Consider the following 22,046-nt stretch of genomic DNA (forward strand, 5'->3'; position numbering starts at 1 on the left):
TTTTTCCAAAACCGAACCCGGAAAAAACTTCCCTTACCGGAAAGCACGGGCGATTCCACCAGGATAATTTTTTTCTCTAACGAAGACAAGATCATTTCTGATCAAGCTGATCCAATTTTATCTTCAAGATACTAGATCAGATCAAGGAAGAAACTTGCACTTGGATCACTGGGATCAACGCTTTTTTCCCCATTCAAGAGGCACAGCCGTTGATTCCTATCCATAGAACAATTTCTGTCCGGGATTTACTTTATCTATCGTATTAACAAAAGTTGAGTCTCGATTTACGGATCCATCAGTCCAGCCTAACCCCATCCGATCCCATGGGTTAGCCAACCGCCCAACCACTGTAGTGATGGGATCCAATTTGGAATTTGGTTAGGTTTTGTCCCGGGTACCAAGGAAAAGAGTTCCAAGGCCCCCTAGCCGGAATTTCATGCAAACATAAAACTAGCCACACCACTTACACACCCAATATGAAAATTGCCTTTTTCTTAGCATCAGCTAACTTTAAAACAATCCTTTAATGAAACCATAGTACCAGTGATCACAATCTCCCAATTTATCCAGTTGATTCATAATTTCCCATCATTCCTTCATCAGAGTATCTATGGCATCATTGGCAACTAGAACGCTCACCACCTGTCCACACAGAGGCCGTTTCCATAGTTCCTCGCCCATAATACTCGGCAATATAATCACTTATCAAGATGGACTCTCGTTGAAGATCAGCAAGATCAACCAACAGATCCATATAAAAGAGCCATGGACTCATCCGTTGAGGACCAGCAAGGTCAGTCAACCAGATCCATGCCCGGTTTCACAAAACAACTCTTACTCCTTGTTCCAATATCTTCCTCGACGCACGCGTGGGTATCCTAGGCGACCCAGAGCCCGAGCACCGTATGGTCAGCACCCTCTAGGATCCTTCGCAGGTGACCTAGCGCTTCACTCATAGGCCGCTTCCTTGGTCCCTCATCCACCGTACCGGAAGCTCACCATTTTAATCGAACCGAGGCTGGTCAAGACCTCGGTCGACCTTGCTACGCGAGACGTCCTCCATTGACTCTCCGTCAGCAGTTGCAACTTTATCAGTTAGGTCTCCACGACCTTAATCACAAGACGGTCAAAATGCTTCCCCAGCATTCTTGACATAAAACAGCCATTTACAAACAGCATTTACAAACAGTTTACAAATACAGTTTCTATATTAACTCTCATTTTTCCACATTATCCCTCATTAATCCACATTACTTATTCCACATTCCATGTATATGTGTACTCATCCAATCACCTCCTTTTCCATCTCTTCACTTCAGATTCCTTCACATCACATATTATATATTCACATCCATATCCACATCCATACATCCACATCCACATCCACATTCACATCCATACATCCACATCTACATGCTTATCTCCATTTTCACATCCTCATTTATACATCCACATCCCATATCCACATTCATACATACACATCCATATCCACATCCACATCCACATCCACATTCACATCCACGCATCCACATCTACATGCTTACCTCCATTTTCACATCATCATTTATACATCCACATCCCATATCCACATTCATACATACACATCCATACATCCACATCTACATCCACATACATACATACATCCACATCCACATTCCACATTCACATCTATACATCCACATCTACATTCACATTCACATACATCCACATCCACATTCCCATACATCCACATCTATACATCCACATTCCACATTCACATCTACATTCACATTCACATACATCCACATCTACATTCACATTCACATACATGCACATCTACATTCACATTCACATACATCCACATTCATGCATCCACATCTACATGCATACATCCATACATCCACATCCACATTTACATCCATGCATCCACATCTACATCCTCATTCACATCCATACATCCACATTCATACATCCATACATCCACATTCATACATCCACATCCACATCCATACATCCACATCCACATCCATACATCCACATTCATACATCCACATCCACATCCACATGCATCTTATCATATCTTATCACTTCCCATATCTTTAATGCATACCTCTATGCATGAAATTCAATTATGCTAAAAGTAATACTTTTATAATAAAATATTCAACTTTTATGCATACCTCTATGCATGAAATCCAATATGATAAAAGTAACACTTTTGATATAAAAAAATTATCCTTTATGCATACTTCTATGCATGAAAATTAAAATGATAAAAGTAACACTTTTGATATAAAAATTTTCCTTTATGCATCCTTCTATGCATGAAAATTAAAAATGATAAAAATAACACTTTTAATATTAAAAAATTATCCTTTATGCATACTTCTATGCATGAAAATTAAAAATGATAAAAGTATCACTTTTGATATAAAAATTTTCCTTTATGCATACTTCTATGCATGAAAAATTAAAAAATGATAAAAGTAACACTTTTGATATAAATTTTTTTTCCTTTATGCATACTTCTATGCATGAAAATTAAAAATGATAAAAGTAACACTTTTGATATAAAAAAATTATCCTTTATGCATGATATTAAAATTTAATTTCTCCATGATTATAATGGAATTCTTTCAATTAATCTAGGATGATAATTCCTAGAATATGGTAGGAAGTCCTCTTTTTATGCTTTGAATGAAATTATTTTATGCATAATTTTTATAAAAATTTTGCCATAGCTCCGCTGCTATGACTGATAAATCTCAATTTTTTCTAAGGGATAAAGCTTATCATTAAGGAAATAATTAAAATGATCTCTAATTGGATCATTAATCTATAGTGGATTGAATCATCAATATGCATAAACTAAAAGCATAGAAAAAAGCCATTAAATTGGCCTCAAGCATAGCTTAAGCTTGGGTTAAGGAAAAGCTTTATGAAAAGCTTGATTTGGATTGAGAACGGGTCATGAGTATGACCATTTCTTGAGTGAGAGAGAGAATTTACATAAAAATCATTAGAATTTAAACATAAATGAAAATTAACTTCAATAGCATTTATTAACTTATGTAACTCTTCACTACTATTCAAACTTCAATAGTATTTAAAAAAAACCATACCAATTAAACTTCTCAAGCTTGAGAGGGGTTGAGAAGAGAGAAACATTGATTATAGAAAGATCAATATTCACTAATTACCTTTCAACTTGCTTGATTCTTTGTTCACGGTAGAGGCCCCCAACCAATCAATTGGTTAAGTATGTTGATGGAGCCACTAATGGGGATTGAAGAAAGAGGGAAGCTCCAAAAACTAGTGAATTATTAAATGAATTCACAGTTCTTGGCTTAGGTGGAGTAGAGTAACGATGCATAAACACTAACTATTTTTCAACAAGGAGGAGGCTTCTATTTATAGGAAAATTTGAGCTCCTAACCAAACAAACTGATTCTAGAATTTTCTAAATCAGTTTGGTCAATATTTGACCATTTTTAGGTCAGTTAAGCTAACTTTTTGGAACTAGACTTGAATGAGGAGAGAGGAGAGATGAAATATCTCAATTTTTATGAGTTTAAAACTCATTCAAGCATGTGAAATATGCACCTCCTTTAAAGAACTCCCCTTCCTTACATATGTGTCATAATGGAATCATTTTAATATTGCTCATAGTTTTTTTTTAACTAATAAACCTTGTACATTTTCAACTCTTCATCTTATGTGAAATATGCACCTCCTTTAAAGAATTCCCCTTCCTTACATATGTGTCATAATGGAATCATTTTAATATTGCTCATAGTTTTTTACTAATAAACCTTGTACATTTTCAACTCTTCATCTTATGTGAAATATGCACCTCCTTTAAAGAATTCCCCTTCCTTACATATGTCATATTTTGAATATTGCTCATAGTTTTTTACTAATAAACCTTGTACATTTTCAACTCTTCACCTCATGTGAGCATTTACTCATTTTTGGGTATTTTCTTTTTACAAGTTGGATTTATCTCCTCTCTACACATGGATTGATGCTATTGGTCCATAGGAACCTTAATTGGACCATAGTCTAAAGATTTCTGAAAATCTAGACCCTTAGGCTAAGGTTCTTTATAGCTATTTTCAATTAATTCCAATTGCACATTGGAAAATTCTTTTTGAATTTCTGTTTCAAGGGAACTCATCTGAATTAGAAGAGATATTTTTCTATCCAAAAATATTCAAAATCTGAATATTCTCTCTCTAGAATATTTTTCTCTCTCTAGGCTAAAACAGATAGAAACAAGGTCTTTATATTTCTGAAGAGGGATTGATTACAGGGAAAGATACTAGACATCAAAAAGGGGGTGGGAGAGGAATCTTACATTTGCTATATGAATGCATGTGCTACGTAGGGTTTTTACACATGCTATATGAATGTACGTGCATGAGATATTTACATAGTGACCAACCCATGGCAGCTTACAACAATCTACAAATTATCAAATAAATATTATAAATCCAATTATACACATGACCAATTGGAGGTACCAAGGTCATCTATCACATGGCCAAGTGGAGGTACCTACATGACCAATTTTCTTTCCTATGGATCTAGAAGTAGTAATTGCATATAAATATAGGATAAGGATGCACACTAAGGAGGTACATGAAGTATTAAGGTAAGTATCTCCTAGAACACCATAAGAATAGCCTCTATAATAGTAAGAAGCATCAACTAGTGGTTATAACACATGGTATTTACATAGAGACATGACTATTAAAAATAAGATATATAGTGGATATCCCAATGCCTATAGTCATGGTTCCTCAAGAGCAACAAAAGGCCAACACTAATCCCCAAGAGAAACAGTGGAGGACAGTCTAGTAAAAGAAATTAAGAGGTTTAGTTAAGGTCATTATAGAGCACTAGAAATGCCATCATGATTCCACAACAACAGCAAGAAGAGGCCAACACTAATCGAGCACTAATCCGGGTCACTCTTGCCATACACATGCATAGATAGGCCCAAGGGCCATTGTACCATGCAATATTGAGAGCATGGCTCTAGGAAACACAGGCAAATCTAGCTACCACACACAAGAAAATCTAGCTTGGCCCTAGGGCCAAGCTACCATGAACAAATCTACACCATCTTTGTTGCTTGTAGCTTGGCCCTAGGGCCAATCTACTATCAGAGACGGTATTGCTTTGTTGATGGTAGCTTGGCCCTAGTGCCAATCTACTAGCAAAGAGGATGTAGATTTGTTCATGGTAGCGTGGCCCTAGGGCCAAGTTAGTAGATTCTCTTGCAAGGGTCATTCTTGCCATGCACATGCAGAGATAGATCCAAGGGCCATTCTACTGTGCAGTCTCTAGAGAGAATGGAATTAGGGAACACAAGAAGCTACCACACACACAAGAATGTAGCTTGGGCCTAGGGCCAAGCTACCATGAACAAATCTACATCATCTTTTGATGAGAAGAAAGGTATATCTGATTCCACTACATGTCTAGAATTAACCCTTACACTTTCTGGTTATTGTGCCACTTTCTATATTTTTACAGATTGGGAAACGTAAGGAGGGGACAACCATGGTCTTAGAATCATGGCAAATGGGGGACCTTGAATTTTCAGCACAGCAGCAAGGTGCATAGCTCTATAAACACATAGTAGGCATGTGGAAGAGCTTGAAGATGAACTGAGTATATGGGAAAATAATCTCTGTTTTGATGCACGTGAGGGGCAAGAGTTTCAGGATCGAGGTGAAGGCAATGACAAGCTTTCAAGTCAACAAGGAGATGGAGATCAACATGAAGTAAATGTCACAGGAGGGGCAAAAAATGAAGCATTATAACAATTTTAGATTAGATGACATGCTTGTAATTTTGTAGCAGGCTCTTTTTTAACCAATCTTTATGTAATTGAAATCTTAACATTTTTGCAAACTGTAATTTTTTTTGTCTAGTGGTCTACTATGAAAAGGCCAAACTTTAAATTTTAACTATAAATAGCCAAAGGTGCCTTCTTTCTCATTTTCATGCGATAGAAACCAAGCACGAGCTCACACTATCTCTTTGCATTCACATGGCTACCCACTTTGACAACTTCTGTGAGTTCCTCTCCCACCACCCTGCGGGCGGCGGGCAAGAGCGAGCTCTTTGTCATGTTCTCTCGTGAAGTCGACTTTGAAAAGTTGCTCGCCCTTGCATCCCAACATTATGAGACGTAGATTGCATACATGGAGCAATACTTGGCTCCTCGCTCCATCTCCTTTTCCCATTGCCCCAAATTAAACCCAATGATCGATGGGTGCCTGTTGAGCTGCTTAAGTACATTCAACAATATGCCCGCCCCTACATCCAGTGCCTTGAATGCTTCATCGACATCTACATCCTCGTAGGAGCTTATTGTACCTTCAATAAGCAGGAGGTGAAGAGGTTGGGGAAGGAAAATTTAGGAACTAGGTTCCTCTCATGGCTCGCCACTTTTGCATTCCTCTCATCAGGATGAGGATGAGGAGGTAGAGATGCCTGCATTGCAGTTGGCAGGGTATTTGAGGGATGACAAGGAAGTGAAGGCAGTAGGAAACGAGTGCTAGTGTGGAAGAGCAGCTTGCATCAGAGCACTTTCGAGAGGGTGCATAATCTGCAGCTGAATAGCCCACTGTAGTAGAAGATACGGGGCCATCTTCCACACACGAGGAATGGATGAATGCTTGGGCATTATATGCATGGGGTGGACCTTGATACGTCCAACCTCGGTCCTCACCTAGAATGTTTTCACCAACCCAATCGTATTGCTCATCATCGGCCTCTCTGTCTTGATCTCTGGGGTGGCTGCATTGTGGGGTCTTCTTCACATGCTTGCTCCCACTAGAAGGGCCTGCAAATGTGTGCATTGGTGTTGACGTGGGAGGAGGGTTGGACTCTGGTGATCCCATTGGGCATGTTCTAGAATCGAAGGGGTCACTCTCTTCCATGGTGTCGCCAGTATGTGGTCGTTGTTTTCCTTGCACTGTGTTTCGTGAAGGCATGGTAACAAGTGCAGTGTTCATGGTGCATGCCATATCCATGTATGACTATGCTAATGTGGTGATGTGTTGGTGTCCTTACGTGGGTGTCTACGTAGATCTTGAGCTCAAGCTCTCTAAAAAAGTGGAATGAAAATGAAGTGAGAGAAGGAACTATTAATAGTTTTTTTTCAAGGGCAAAAAAAACCTAACTAAACTTATTTTCTTAGCCTTATTACATGTAGATTTATGCTGGTGCGTGCACAATCCAATGCCTCCCTTGTCTCCTCATGTGTGCACACCAAGCACCATGCCTGGGGAGCAATGGTGGGCTGCAACCATTAAAGCCGCGCATGACTTTTTGCAGCCTTGCATGCCTCTTCCGCAAGCTTAGATTGTTGGGCTCGCTCCTCCCTAACCAATACCCTTCCAAAGGTTGTGCGTGTAGATAATTTGTACATGTTCCTCCTGCCGAAGCTCCACCTCCATGTCTTGTATTTTTGAAATAAGCCCCTCTTGCTTTATAATGTGATTTCTCCATCCCTTGGGTACTCCACATGGAGAATATGGGTTTGCCAAGCTCCACTTGTAGTCAATCTTTTGCAGTATCCTAAGAAGCCAAGCTCTCCTTCACCAACAAATTGCATAAAAGATGATAAATTGCAGAAAGGAGGGTTTGCTCTTAATGGAGGGTCAACTGGATAGAGATGCCCATCAACCCAAAGATCTACATTTTTCTCCTTAGCTATCCTACGAGCTTGGACAGATTGTGAATTAGTAGGATGGGTTTTTTTAGAGGTGCCATACTCTTCAGGAATACGAATGTGTAAATCAACCTTCCATTCTCTAGCTTCACAAGAGGCTACACACACAGCTTGCAAAGGCTCCATAGCTAAGCAGAGGAAGAAGCTAAAGCAAAGAGATCCTCATAGGGGAGAGAGAGAGAGAAAGAGAGAGAGAGAGAGAGAGAGAGAGAGAGAGAGAGAGAGAGAGAGAGAGAGAGGGAGTGAGTGAGAGAGACTGTTAAAACTTTGCTATTGTTTGCAGGTTTAACACAAATCCATTTTTCTAAGTAAAAAATTGATATTTTTGATATACAAATATACTAGCATGGAGTTTTTCATCAATAAATTACATTTATGAGAAAATTTAAAAAACAATAATTTTTGGGGTCCCCACAATTTTGAGATCTCATGGATGTAGCGGTTCCTGAATATAGCAGTTAGTTATGTTTATGGGATTGTGGGGACCTGACAGTTAGTTATGGATGTACTGGCTCCTGACAGGCTTCTGATGTGACCCTTGAATTACAAGCTTTTTGGAGAAAAAACTTTATTTTCATCATACATATTGATTGGGTGGTGTTTTTTCAACCTCAAAATGTAAAAAATTAAATAATTAAAAAAATCACTTGTTGGGGTCCACCTAAATATGAGAATGTTTTGCTGATGTGGAAGGGAGATATGGTGGGAGTTAATGACAAAGGAGATTTCAAACTGACAAGAAATATTCAATTTGTAGAGAGTGAAGATAAAAAATTCAAAAAGTATGAGAAAAGTCAAAAAGTAAGAGAGAGAGTATGAGAATATTCCCTTTAAAAAGTGAAACTAGGGGGGTATGGCTGATGTGGCAAGGCAAAAAATAGGGGTCATCATAGCCTTTGTCTCCCTTAAGCCCATATTTTTAAGCTCTAATCCCTTAAAATTAGGAATCCTTATCAGGAGACCCTTTTTGGGTCCAAAAAATTCCTAATGTCTCCCCCAAATAATGGTCATTCCTATGACCAATTCTCTATTCAAATGATGCTTCTCATGGAGTAATTCTCAATTCTAAAATCAAACTCTATGCTAGTCAAGCTAGAGGCTAAAGAAATGGCTTTTTAATGCTTTTATGTTACATAAATTATGATTTAGATCCATAAATTGGATTTAGATCTATTGATAGTTAATCTATCATAATGATGTTACTAAGTTTTATTATGAAAAATTTTCTAAAAAATTAATACATAAATCATTTTTATGCATAATGTGAAAAGAGTACTTCCTACTATATTCTAGGATTAGTCATTCTATGCTAAATGAGTAATTTTCATCACATCCATGGAAAAATAATTTTTAATGTTTATGCATAAATAGTTAATTAGAGAAAAAGAGGAATTCTTAGTAATTTCATTTTTATGAGATAAAAGAGGAATTCCCATGATAATGAAGATCCATGTATTCCAATGGAGAAAGAGAAAATAATGGATATTTTATTTAAACTTAAAGAAGACACTTAGATAAATTATTTTATGCATGAACAAATTTAAATAATAAAAGAGTAATTCCCATCATATTTGGAATTCAATCATTTCAATGGGAAAAGTGGAATTCTTATCATATTTGGATTCATGGATATTTTTTATTCAATTTTAAGAGAAATTTTAGTTAAATTTATTTTTATGCATAAGAAAAAATTAAATGATAAAAGATAAATTCCCATCATATTTGGAATTCAATCATTTAAATGGGAAAAGTGAAAATCTTGTCATATTAGGATTAATGGATATTTTATTTAATTTTTAAGAGAAATTTTAGTTAAAATTATTTTATGCATGAATAAATTTAAATGATGAAAGAGGAATTACCATCATATTTGGAATTAAATCATTTAAATGGAAAAAGTGAAATTCTTGTCATATTTGGATTAATGGATATTTTTATTCAATTTTAAGAGAAATTTTAGTTAAATTTATTTTTATGCATAAAAAAATTTTAAATGATAAAAGAGGATTTTCCATCATATTTGGAATTCAATCATTTAAATGAAAAAAGTGAAATTCTTATCATATTAAGATTAATGGATATTTTATTTAATTTTTAAGAGAAATTTTAGTTAAAACTATTTTATGCATGAATAAATTTACATGATGAAAGAGAAATTTCCATCATATTTGGAATTCAATCATTTAAATGGAAAAAGAGGAATTCTTCGTATATTTGGAATATTGAATATTTTTATTTAATTTAAAGAGAAATTTTAGATAGATTTATTTTATGATAAAAGAGGAATTTCTATAACATTTGGATTGCACTCAATAAATTAGAAAAAGAGAAATTTTAAGCTTATGGATAATTGTATTTAATTAAAAAAAGAATTTTTATGATATTAAAGTAGAGAAAGATTGAATTATTTTTTAATAACAAATTTAGAGGAATTTTCACCATAATTCCACCTAGGGAATTAAGGTTGAGAAATTAAATGGTAGAAAGAATATCTCTAGATATTCTATTTGGTTAAATCATTAAATTGGTACTTATCCAAAAATAGATGTTTATCTGAAGAAAATCCTTATTAGAACTAAACTGAATGATTTTGGTTAGACTACGAAAGGGACGGACAGTAAACCTACTTCTCTATCTTTCGGTATGAATCAAGCACCAATTCAAGCTCCTAAATACAAAGAATAGACCACCGTTGAATTAAACTAGTTTTTCTTTGACCAAAATCACCAAGAATCTAGCTGGACAATTAGTCAAATGATGGGTAGATTACCTTCATGAGAGATCAAGGATTCTCATTATGAAATTGGGAAATTAAGGAAAAAGGGGTTTTGTGGAACCAATCTCAAACTAGGAATTTTACTTGCCTCTGTTTTTCATTTAAAGGACTGTTTTACGCCAGAATGCTAGAGAAAGCATTTGGCATGTGTTTTACTAAGAGGAGGTTCGTTGTTGCAACAGCTCGGGAGGAGTCGTCAAGGGACATCGCTCGTGGCAAAGCCTATCGAGGTCTTGACCAGTCTCGGTACGGTTAAAATGGTGCGCTTCCGATACGATGGGCGAGGTCTGACGAAGCGGTCCCTGAGTGAAGTGCTAGGAAACCTAAGGAGGATCTTAGAGGGTTCTGACTAGGTGATGCACGGGCTCATAGTTGCTAGGACACCCATGCGTGCGTCGAGGAAGATTCGGATGGACTAAAGAGAAAGTTTTTTGTGAATCAGATTTTGATATTGGATCTCGTTGGTTGGCCAGCTGGTCTTCAACGGAGAGTCCAGATGACATATTTTGTAACACAAAGGATTCAAAATTTTAGAGGATGATAATCAGTAATATTATGATTTCTATTGAAGGATTGTTTTAAAGACAACCGAATCTATTATAAATGGCAATTTCATATCAGGTGTGTATGTAGAATGCCTACCTTAATTTTTGCATGAAACGTCGGCTAGGGGACCTAGAAACTCTTTTCCTCGGTGCCGAGGTAAAACACAACCAAATCTTTATAAAGGAATCCCATCAATACAGTGGTCGGGTGGTTGGCTAACCCATGGACCGGAGGCTGGATCGGAGGATTCCTGCGATACCATTAAGATAAGATTAGTTGCGTTAGTTAGATTAAGTCCCAAGAAGACCCTTGTTCTATGGGAGGGAATCAACGGCGGCTGTGCCTCGTTAAATAGTAGAACAAATGGTCCAATCAATCATGTTGGCTTTTTCTATTGTGAGTGATGGAGCACAAGAAGGACAAATGGTCCAATCACTCACATATGCAATAATATATAGCTCTATAGTAAGGACTAGCATCGTCCAATAAAGGACTAGTAGTCTAAGCTAAAGTTTAGAGTAATCCCTAAGTTTGAACTAAAGCATGCACAAATAGCATACACAATAATATCTCTCTATAGTAAGGACTAGCACCATCCAATAAAGGACTACTAGTCTAAGCTAAAGTGCAAAGTAATCCCTAAGTCTGAACTAAAGCATGCACAAATAGCATACTAATGTAAATCAAGGACAACCATCGCCCAATATCAAGGACAAGATGTCCAATCCGTACAGTGTACTCTATATGCGAAATGCAGACTGTGTTGTCTGTATTAAGGGCCCAAACAGTCCAATAATAGGACTAATAGCCCAATCTACAAGCAGCACAAGGATTTGCTCAGGGATAGCACCTACCCAAGTTACCTAAACATGGGCTGTCTATTTGGGAGGAGAAGCACCCTCTAGTGTGTCGCTACTATGAAAACAAGAGATGTGACACCATGAAGTTCCTTTATAGATTTAAATAATAGCCCACCGGGCTTTTTCTATTTCTGGCGAGCCCGCTAGGAAATATAAAAGGCCCGGCGGGCCCATTGGGAAATAAAAAAAGCTCGATGGGCAATATAATAACCTTGACGGGCTTTACCTGTATTCCAAGTCAAATACTGATAATATTAATACAACGTTAATTTTATGTGCTGTTGTCAAAAGTTAATAACTTATTGACGCGTTTATAATTACATCAGTGAAATCCCTGGTACCCATATAACTTTGGACCTAAGAACTAGGCTTCATGTTGATACTATGGTAAGTTAATAGGTTTCATTGTTGCCACCTTAGGTGAATTTGCAGGTGTGTCATTTGAAGCCCATTTTGGGCTTTGAAATTCCCTTACACAGACTCTAGACAAGAGTCAACTAAACAGATGGTGTTCATAAATGGTTGGAGGCTCCAGATAAGTGTTCGAAAAAAAGCCGAGTTTAGTGTAGCTTGCACCTGGAAAACACGTTCAAATTTAAAACTTTAAAGTACAAATACCTCCAAATTCTGAGAAGTTATAAAACAAAAACCTTCAGATTTGGAAATTTTCCTTTATAAATAATTTGACAATTTTTACACGGAGGTTTTCCCAACTTTTTTTCCGAACACTTGTGGAGATATATCTCGCTGGAACGTGAAACATGCTTGCAGACTCGGTCATCACATTGATCACAATTCAAAGCGAGTAAGGTGCGCCTCTGCCCTCGGCCCTGGCGACTGCTTTTGAACTTTGCAGGTGAAACATGCTTGCAGATGCGGTCATCACAATTTAAAGCGAGTAATTTGCAACTCCTTTTTTGTAAATCGATAAAATTTATAAGTTTTTAGTTCTAAAGACCAGTCAATAATAAGATTTTAAATAGGAAAACCATTGTACTCCAACTTGTCTTTTTTTATTAGTGGGTGGGTACAGTGTTATTCTCTAACATTGATTATGGGCCCTCTCTTTTGAAGAGGCATCATAAGCCTTACCCTTCCAATTTCAAAAATTACCTGTAAAGACAACTCTTAGCTATATTGGGTTTTACTATATGCCAGTTTTATATTAAAAAATCATTCCTTCAAATACTTAAAATCTTAGCCAGTTTTCCTAAATTCTGGTCATGTGATGTGGAATACAGATTCCATTACAGTAGATTAAGTGATTTTCTTTTGTAAAACGATAGCTAGGCAATTATCGAGCTCCAGTCGAATAGCTGATAGAGTGTTCATATCCAGCAGGGGTGAGTTCAATGTTCACCCCTTCCCCTAAGTAAGGGAGTGAGTTCAATACTCCACCACCCACCAGCCAATCCAGAAGTAAGGTTTGTGTATAAAATCTTCATAAGACGGGGGGGACTAATCAACCAGATATTGCCTAGTGAGTAAGGTTTGTGTATAAAATTTCACAATACAAGGGGTAATCAACCAGATATTGCCTAGTGAGTAAGGTTTGTGTATAAAATCTTCATAATACAAAAGGGGCGGAGGGGGACTAATCAACCCTTGTGAGCTCCCATCAACATGTGCCATTTTCTTGTGTTGTGCTTTGCTTAAATATATGATGATCTACAGTTTCTGAAGGCATCCATGAAGACTACAAATGGCAATGCGACAGAGTTCTACAGATCACCTGGTTACACCGTGTGTTTTACCTTGCCTTTCCTTTCGTACATGATCCGATAAGCAGGCTCCCACTAATAAGGACCTGCGGCCCTCCTGTATAGTTGCTTTCGAAAGACTCCTCACCTACCCTAATCACTTAGAGGCTGTGAATGATGGAGCCCCGGCAGCCGCTTTGGTTTCATCCGCATCACGCCTTTTGGATCGCTTCACATGCACTCAGCTATAAGTAAGTGGTGTAATATAGAGAGTGAGGGCAGGGATTTTGGCATGGGTTATTCAAGTCAACATGTAATTGTGGCCAGCTTTTGGCCGGCTTTCCAAAGAATATTATTCATGTTGGTGCTCATTTGCCATGCCGCCTCAACTCCGGCACGAAGTAGTGATGGGTGCCCCTCGGTTGTGTTTGCGTTTGGGGACTCTCTCTCGGACACAGGCAACCTCGTGAGAACATGGAACCCGGCCTTCCTATCACCGTCTTTCCTTCCCTATGGAAGAACCTACTTCAAAGCTGGGGCGCAACGCTTCTCGGATGGTCGTTTAATCATTGATTGTATAGGCAAGTAGACGTTGCATTTGGTATTACTGCATCACGACACCTGCACAAGTATATCAAGGCGGTGTTAATTCTCTAACAAGTACATATTTTGTTTATTTGTGTGTGTGTGGGGGGGGGAGGGCTATGGTGTTGCAGTGCAGTCGCTGGGCCTCCCTTTCTTGCCACCTTTCTTGGACTTTGTCGGGACGGACTTCTCTCACGGTGTAAACTACGCAGTGGGCAGCGCAACAGCTCTCAATTACTCCTACTCTGTAGAGCTTGGGACTATCCCTTATACCACCTGCACACTAGACGTTCAATTACAATGGCATCGGACCTTCTTGCAATTTGTGGAAGCAGGTACACACTTCTCACAGTCCAGTCTGAGGATAATTTTCTAAGCAAGAACATGGGTTGATAATGCTTGTAGAGAAATCATATTATAACCTACTGTTGATAATGTATAACCAGCAAAAGCCACATATTGGTTAATATTTATTTTACTTTTAGGTTTGAAAGGAGGCGTGACCACTTTCCCGGATCCATCAACTGTAGCGGAAGCTACTTGCTTCATAGAAATCGGTGGAAATGACATTTCTGGTTTGGTCGTGGCCGGATTTACACATGCAGAAATCATGAACTTGCTACCCCTCGTCGTGGACAAGGTTGCCGGATTTGTGCGAAATCAATTTCTTAATCTCAGCTCATTAATGCATGCATCAAGCCCACCTGCACTCGCCCGCTGGTGCGCGATGCAGCTGCAGCTGACTGATCTCTAATTAATTTTATTTCAATTTTGCATCCGCTCATTAATCTCTAATTAATTATCGTGAAGTTCTTGTACGACACGGGGGCGCGCAATTTTATGATAAGCGGTGTAGGCATGATGGGATGCAGCCCCAACATCAAGTATTTTGCCGGCCGCGGACAATCATTGGACGAGCGAGGGTGTATGGCATGGGTGAACGACATTACCCGCAATTACACTAACTCTCTGGGCCTCAGCTTTATCTTACACGGGGTCTAAGGCATGGGATCAAGGGCGCCCACCAAAAGACAACCCCGTCGCTTGATTTCGTCCGTTGATCCTGGAAAAATTAATCTCGGGATAAAAATTAATCTCGGGATCCCGAGATTAATTTTTAAGTTTTGAATATCGGGGTGAAAAGGCGGCGAAAGGGTAAAATTAATCTCGGGACGTGCCTGCGTTGCCCTCGACCTTAACGTTGTCTCCGTCGCCTGTGAAATTATCCTCTTTCCGCCCTCCTCCTCATTTAAACCTACCTGCAGCCCCTCTTCGTGGCATCAGAACAAGCGTCTCTGGCTCGATTCCTGCTATTATCTTCGCCATGCCTCCCCAACAGCAATACAAAGAGAAAAGATTTGCCCTTTTCTTCTCTTTGGTGCTCATTTGCAATGCCCTGCCTCTCGCATTAGCACATGGGGGCGCAAGCGATTCTGCTTCAGATCATCCTAACCTAAGATATACTGCCTAATCATAGTGTTTTTTGCTACGTTTTTAGGCGGGGTATCCCCTTACTTCTGCAGATGGGACCACAGTTTTTTGGTCCTGGGCACCCAATTTGCAGGTGGGGTGTTTTTGGGCACTGCTATGATGCACTTCCTCAGTGATTCCAACAGCACTTTTGAGGCCAGAACAGACAAAGCGTACCCTTTTGCCTTCATGTTGGCATGTGTGTCACCATTTTCAGTGCCTCCGCCCTCCGACAATGCAGTTCAAGTTTCAGACGATGCTGCGTGCAAGGTATGAACAAATGTATGCTCATGCCCACTTTTAATATCTAGGGTAGGTGCTACACCTCCAGCTGAAATGGTCCAGATTTATGTGTTTCAAAGAAAAATGCTTTATTGCATTGGCTCTCTCCTTCATGGTGCTAGCCTTCACATACATGCACAGATATGGCGGGTGATTTGGTGCTAGCGTTTAGAACTTGCACGAACAAATACGATCGATAACTCTTCTTCGAGCCATGGAGGTAGGGATCTTCATGTATACACGATACACATAAGCGTGTGTGTTTGCCACGAGAGAGAGAGAGAGAGAGAGGTGATGTTTAAGGGATAATCCGCAGGCTAGCATACTCTCTTTGAATTTATGAAGAGATACGCATAGCCTTGCATATGTGAAATGTTAGGACATATGCACGCGTAACTAAGGATTTTCTCTCAAAGTTGGTAGATTTTATGTGTTGTAGATAGATTTAGGGTTTAGGGTTTGTTTGATGTTAGAAGCTTGATGTATTTTAGGAACATGCTCTATTCAAATTGGTACAAGACGAGGATGGCAAATGGTGGCGACATTGCCTTGCCTCTCAAGTATGCATAGATAAAAGTCAACGTTTCGAGAAAAGGGTGGATATGAAACGCCACCTTGAAACAAAACATGCGTGTACTAATATAGTACTCCCGCCTCTTCCAATGGGTCGCCCAAAAGCGCAAGAGAGACCGACTAAATCAAAGTCGGATAGATCGCGTGTCCAAAGTGAGGCGCGGTTTTACAACGAGGAGCTAAAAGCAAAAAATGCTAGAAAGGCGCACGAGAAGAGCAAAATAAAAGAGGGAGAATGGAGATGGAACCTCTTAAAGGAGAAGACAGGGTCTAAAGAGGAATGGGTACATAACTATGTCAAAATCAGGATGGCGACATGGGACTCAAGGAATGAATCACGCAGAAAGTTGGTGCAAGAGCGTGTTACAGAAGGATACGAGAAATGGGTAGGCTATCATTGCATTTAGTTATACATGGTTATAAACTACATACCTACATTCTAATACACCTAGTTTTTATGATAGAGACGCAATTGTACTACAAAAACAGATGTCCCTGATGTAGAAGAAACAGATGTCCCCGATGTAGAAGAAGAAACCAAAGAGGAGCCAGATACACCTGTAAGTTATTATGTGTGCTACCTTTTCTTGCTCTCTCTCTCTCTCTCTCTCTCTCTCCCTCTCTCTCTCTTTTCTTAGTATAGGACTTATAACCTTGTTTTCATAAAATAATAGCAAATGGAGACTAGTCCAGTCGAAGATCCACCTTTAGCTCCTCGTAAATTACGAGTGAAAAGAAAGCGGACATTAGATATGTCTCTACCATCCGGATCTCGTCATTCAAAAGAAGACATCATACATGAGTGTCAGCAGGTACCTAAAAACCTTTAGTTTTCTATGTTGTAATGCAAAGACTTTTAGAAATCTTATATAGACATTTTGGTAGCCCAAGTTTCCCAATGCAAAAGAAGATGCTCATGTAGACATCAAAGTTTGTTCTGGGAGTTTCGACTGCAAAAGTCCCAGTCCCGATGCTTTTGCAGAGAGGTTAGCTCTCTTTATTATTCAATGTTTGAATGTTCTCTTGTTTGAGCTTAGAATCTTATTTTCTTAAAATGGTTATTTAGTGGAGGAGTAGTCTTTCACATGAAGTCTACCCGCTTTAAATTGGCGGTCGATCTTCATGCGTCAATTGTGCAAGACACAATTAATGTTGAGGCGTCTACAAATACAATGAATGTTTTTGCCTTGTGAGTATCTCTTACACAGACCTTATGATTTTTTCTAAATAATCATCAATTTTTGTGTATAATAGTGCATTGTATCTTATATAGATGGATGGAAAACACATTGTCGGTCAATGTGCTAGAGCAAACGTGGTTTGTGGATAGCCTATGGCGAGCGTTCCTTGGCCGAAAACAAAAAAACGAGAATACAATGGCTAATTTTTTGGGTACGCCCGATCTTGGGCGTAAAGTCTTCACATTCTTTCCTGTCATAGGTAAAGTAATATATTTTGTGCTCAAAGTATATATCATTTAGGCACAAAGTATCTAGGTGGAAAGCTTTGTTTTTCTAACGCTATGAAAAATTTAGGGCACATTGGACTTTGCTTGTTCTCTACAATCCTCATTGTATGCGATTGCCTAGCCTACCAAGGAGGCGTTCTTGTATTTTAAGTTTTGACTCCCTTGGTATGCGCTCGTCACAAAAGTATCACGACCATCTATACAGGTATGTTATGATATTTCAAGCATTTATAAGTTGTACCTATTACACAGATCTCTAAAAAGTGGCATTTTTTTAGGACACTTGTCCATTTTGGTAGTTTCTGTAGTGATCCAATCGTTAAAATGGAGCTTTTGAATCCAACAGAAGAAATAGGATGCGAGTCTTATGAGGTAGATATCTCTTAGAAGCAATTATCTATAATAACTAGCTATAATTAGGAACTCATATGGTTGTTTGGATGCAGATTCCACAACAGCCAAATGCGTATGACTGCGGATTTTATGTGATGGCAGTCATGTGGTTTCTAATCAAAGGAGGATTGGATGATTGTCGACCCAAAACTTGGGTGGGTTTAAATAATCATTTATATTATGGAGGGTGTTAGCTTGTGAGTAATTAAAGACTAACATTCTTTTTTTCAGCTTTCAAAAGGATGGTTTAAGCATGAAGATGTGGACAGACTAAAGAAGAACCTTTTTGAGTGGATCCAGAGTGCTGTAGAGAGAGTGCCGATGTCGAATTCTCCCTAAGGATGGACATATTTTACACTTTTATTACGGCTTTATAGTTTATGGTTATGGTCTTTTTAGTGGTTTTCCATGGTTTTGTTGGATTATTATCATAGTATTGTTATGTCAATGACGATTCGGGATACGGTTGATGGTCTCAAGTATGGTTATGGTTATGTGATCATATATGGTAATGGTTATGGTTAATGATCTCAAATATAGTTATGGTCTTGTTGGTTATGTTGTAAGTCTCAAATATGGTTATGTTCATGATCTCAAATATGGTTATGTTGTTGGTCTTAAGTATGGTTATGGTTATGTGATCAAATATGGTTATGGTTATGGTTAATGGTCTCAAATATGGCTATGGTTATGGTCTTGTTGGTTATGTTGTAAGTCTCAAATATGGTTATGGTCTTGTTGGTTATAGTTTTGGTCATGAGATCTTGTTGGTTATGGTCTCAAATATGGTTATGTTGTTGGTCTCAAGTATGGTTATTGTTATGATCAAATATGGTTATGGTTATGGTTAATGGTCTCAAATATGGTTATGGTTATGGATACTTTGCTTGCATAGGTCTTGTTTAATTATGATTATGGTCTCAAATATGGTTATGTTGTTGGTCTCAAGTATGGTTATGGTTATGATCAAATATGGTTATGGTTATGGATACTTTGCTTGCATAGGTCTTGTTTAATTATGATTATGGGCTCTCTACAACTATGATTACGATCCCCCTATGACTATGGTTTTGTTTACTTATGATTATGGTCTCTTTAGGACTATGATTATGGTCTAGTGAGGATTATGGTCTTTCTGGTTAGGGTAATAAGTGTGCACATGGTTTTGGTTATGGTCTATAAGTATTAAACTTGGTTCTAGTTTTGATGACTGTTCTCTGTGAAAACTAATCTCGGGATCCCGAGTTTAGTTTTTCCAGAGCCTTAATGTTGTGCTCTGGAAAAATTAATCTCGGGATCCCGAGATTAATTTTTCCAGAGAATAGCCTTGAACAACATTTAGGCTCTGGAAAAATTAATCTCGGGATCCCGAGATTAATTTTTCCAGAGCCTAAATGTTGCTCAAGGCTATTCTCTGGAAAAATTAATCTCGGGATCCCGAGATTAATTTTGCCAGAGTCTTAATGTTGTTTAAGGCTATTCTCTGGAAAAATTAATCTCGGGATCCCGAGATTAATTTTTCCAGAACCACTATAATGCTCATGGCTATTCTCTGGAACAATTAATCTCGGGATCCCGAGATTAAGTTTTCCAGAGAACAGTCATCAAAACCAGGTCTTGTTTAATACTTATAGACCCTAAACCAAAACCAGTTGTAGAGAGGTCATAATCATAATTAAACAAGACCTATGCAAGCAAAGTACCCTAACCAACGATGAATTAAACTTGTAACCTTTGTAATAGAATTGAAATTAGTAGAGAGACAAAAGATGCACATATAACTTTAAAATTGAGATCAAGTCAAATATATGTTTAGATGAAATCCAAAATTTGAGGTACATGTCCAGTGTACATGAGTATGATTCTAAATTGAAAGTACTATCAATTGCCCATGCATTATTGTGAGAAAATCGAATAGCCATTTGTAACATCCAATCATCTTGAATGATAAGTATGAAAGGCCTTTCTTTGATCTTCTCTGCATGGGGATTATATGGTTGACAGTAAACCACCTACACATTTAGAAACGAAGCGAACTTGATGATAGTTTCGGTATCAATGACTATATTGGATTTAAATATAATAATACTTTCGGTATCAATGACTATATTGGATTTAAATATAATAATAGTTAGTGGTACCTTATTTTGTTGCTGTAGAGCCAAAGCCTCCATGAACATTGATGTCCAATCATCAGTTGACACATTAGCTGCAATGTATTCAATTTAGAGAATATCCAAAAACATTATGACAAAGGTTGTAAACTGTAGGGAGAAGATAGTACCTTGGTGACGGACTTGATATGACAACATGGCAATTTCTTGAGGAATCATGAAAAACCTATAGATTTTGCAATCCAAAAGAGAAGCCTTTTCCATATGGAGTCGCTGTTTAGATAATGATATTTGAGAAACATGTCTAGAGCTTCCCACATCAAACAAATCTTGAATGCAGCACTCAATCACTGATGGATGAACTGGAAGGTGATATAAATCACTTCTTGTGCCCGGTGTGTGACCGTTATGTGATGGATATACAAATAAATGAACATCTTCCATCCCTTCTATATACTCCACTTGCACTTTGAATGTGCAACCACATTTCTTGGATGTTCGCAGGCGCTTTTGCTTTCCACTTCTTCTTGGCTTGCCTCCTCTATGACAAATGTAGTCTACCATGGTCTTAGAAGAACCATATGTCTTTGTTGATCTCACCATTATTAATCTAGCATTGTACTCAATCATTATACTCTTTAACTGCTCCTGTACCTTAAATTTAGTAGTGCTTATTACTTTTGAAAGATCCTGAGATTGTGGAACGGTATTACATTTAGGGCGTTTACATCCGCATGCATTGATAAACTCTTTAATGTAGGATTGGGGAATTCCATGCTTTTGAATACCAATGTACCATGTTGACTTGATTTTGTCTATTGTATCACTGAGACTGCGGTGAGCACTATCACTTTCACTTTGATGTGCTCCAACAACAATACTCTCCCAATCCTCAATACATGAGATCCTCAGATTAGGCGTGTCTTTTAGACAAAGACAATGACTATTGTCTTCCTTAGTTCTAAGGACCAACGCATCTTTCAATCTTTGCCACTTTTTCAAATCAAGCAATGGACTACAAACCTTGAGATCTTCTAATGATAGGGAAACATCATGCTGTAATGCTCTTATCATTAATTCATACGTACTTCTATTAAAATATAAATAAGTTTGAGATACATGTGCAAGTGGATCGACCCAATTTTTTTGATAAGAGTCATGCCCATGGTGGGTGTCATTATGAGGACCCTCATCATTTGACACACTCTCATGTTCGTTTAGGGTGTCATTTAACCCAAGCTCTTCATCACTAAAATCCTCACTAGATTCATTTGAAGTGTTGTCATCACTACTCTCCTCTTCAAATACATAATCCATTGTTGCATTTATGTAAACAGAACAACGAATGCTATTTAGTGAAGTACCTTATGAGTATGTAGATATACCACCATAATGGGCCTCTTAGCTTCTTGTAAGAACCCTACAACAAACATGAAGAAGAATGAAGGAGAAAAAAAGAAAAGCGCAATAGGAAACTTTTTCCTGTAAAAATTAATCTCGGGATCCCGAGATTAGTTTGGTAGTTCGTGGCATTTACTCCATAGGTCTTG

At 38.0% G+C, this 22,046-nt stretch overlaps 3 protein-coding genes across 4 annotated transcripts; all 3 read left to right on the top strand.

The window, feature by feature from the left end:
* The first annotated feature begins 13,864 nt into the window (after positions 1–13,864).
* Positions 13,865–15,942, top strand: LOC147612106 (GDSL esterase/lipase At3g26430-like). Its single transcript, XM_086784166.1, has 6 exons — positions 13,865–14,192; positions 14,328–14,531; positions 14,682–14,916; positions 15,069–15,121; positions 15,341–15,574; positions 15,695–15,942. The coding sequence occupies exons 1-6, from the start codon at positions 13,904–13,906 to the stop codon at positions 15,940–15,942; spliced, it is 1,263 nt and encodes a 420-aa protein (XP_086640292.1). The 5' UTR covers positions 13,865–13,903.
* Positions 15,358–17,802, top strand: LOC147612107 (uncharacterized). The gene is made up of 6 exons (XM_086784263.1): positions 15,358–16,168; positions 16,440–16,907; positions 16,986–17,081; positions 17,196–17,333; positions 17,407–17,507; positions 17,588–17,802. Exons 1-6 carry the CDS (start codon positions 16,163–16,165, stop codon positions 17,712–17,714), a joined length of 936 nt encoding a protein of 311 aa, XP_086640389.1. The 5' UTR covers positions 15,358–16,162; the 3' UTR covers positions 17,715–17,802.
* Positions 17,803–17,972: 170 nt separating this feature from the next.
* On the top strand, positions 17,973–18,940 carry LOC147612108 (uncharacterized). Of its 2 annotated transcripts, none has more exons than XM_086784260.1 (4): positions 17,973–18,194; positions 18,268–18,361; positions 18,436–18,537; positions 18,614–18,940. In XM_086784260.1, exons 1-4 carry the CDS (start codon positions 18,097–18,099, stop codon positions 18,719–18,721), a joined length of 402 nt encoding a protein of 133 aa, XP_086640386.1. In that variant the 5' UTR covers positions 17,973–18,096; the 3' UTR covers positions 18,722–18,940. The 2 variants fall into 2 exon arrangements, with proteins under 2 accessions (XP_086640386.1, XP_086640387.1); XM_086784261.1 differs by having other exon boundaries at positions 18,289–18,361.
* The last annotated feature ends 3,106 nt before the right edge of the window (positions 18,941–22,046 follow it).

Source organism: Cibotium barometz, chromosome 46 (assembly GCF_041138505.1).
Source record: "Cibotium barometz isolate CiBa-2024 chromosome 46, ASM4113850v1, whole genome shotgun sequence".
Lineage (NCBI taxonomy): Eukaryota > Viridiplantae > Streptophyta > Polypodiopsida > Cyatheales > Cibotiaceae > Cibotium > Cibotium barometz.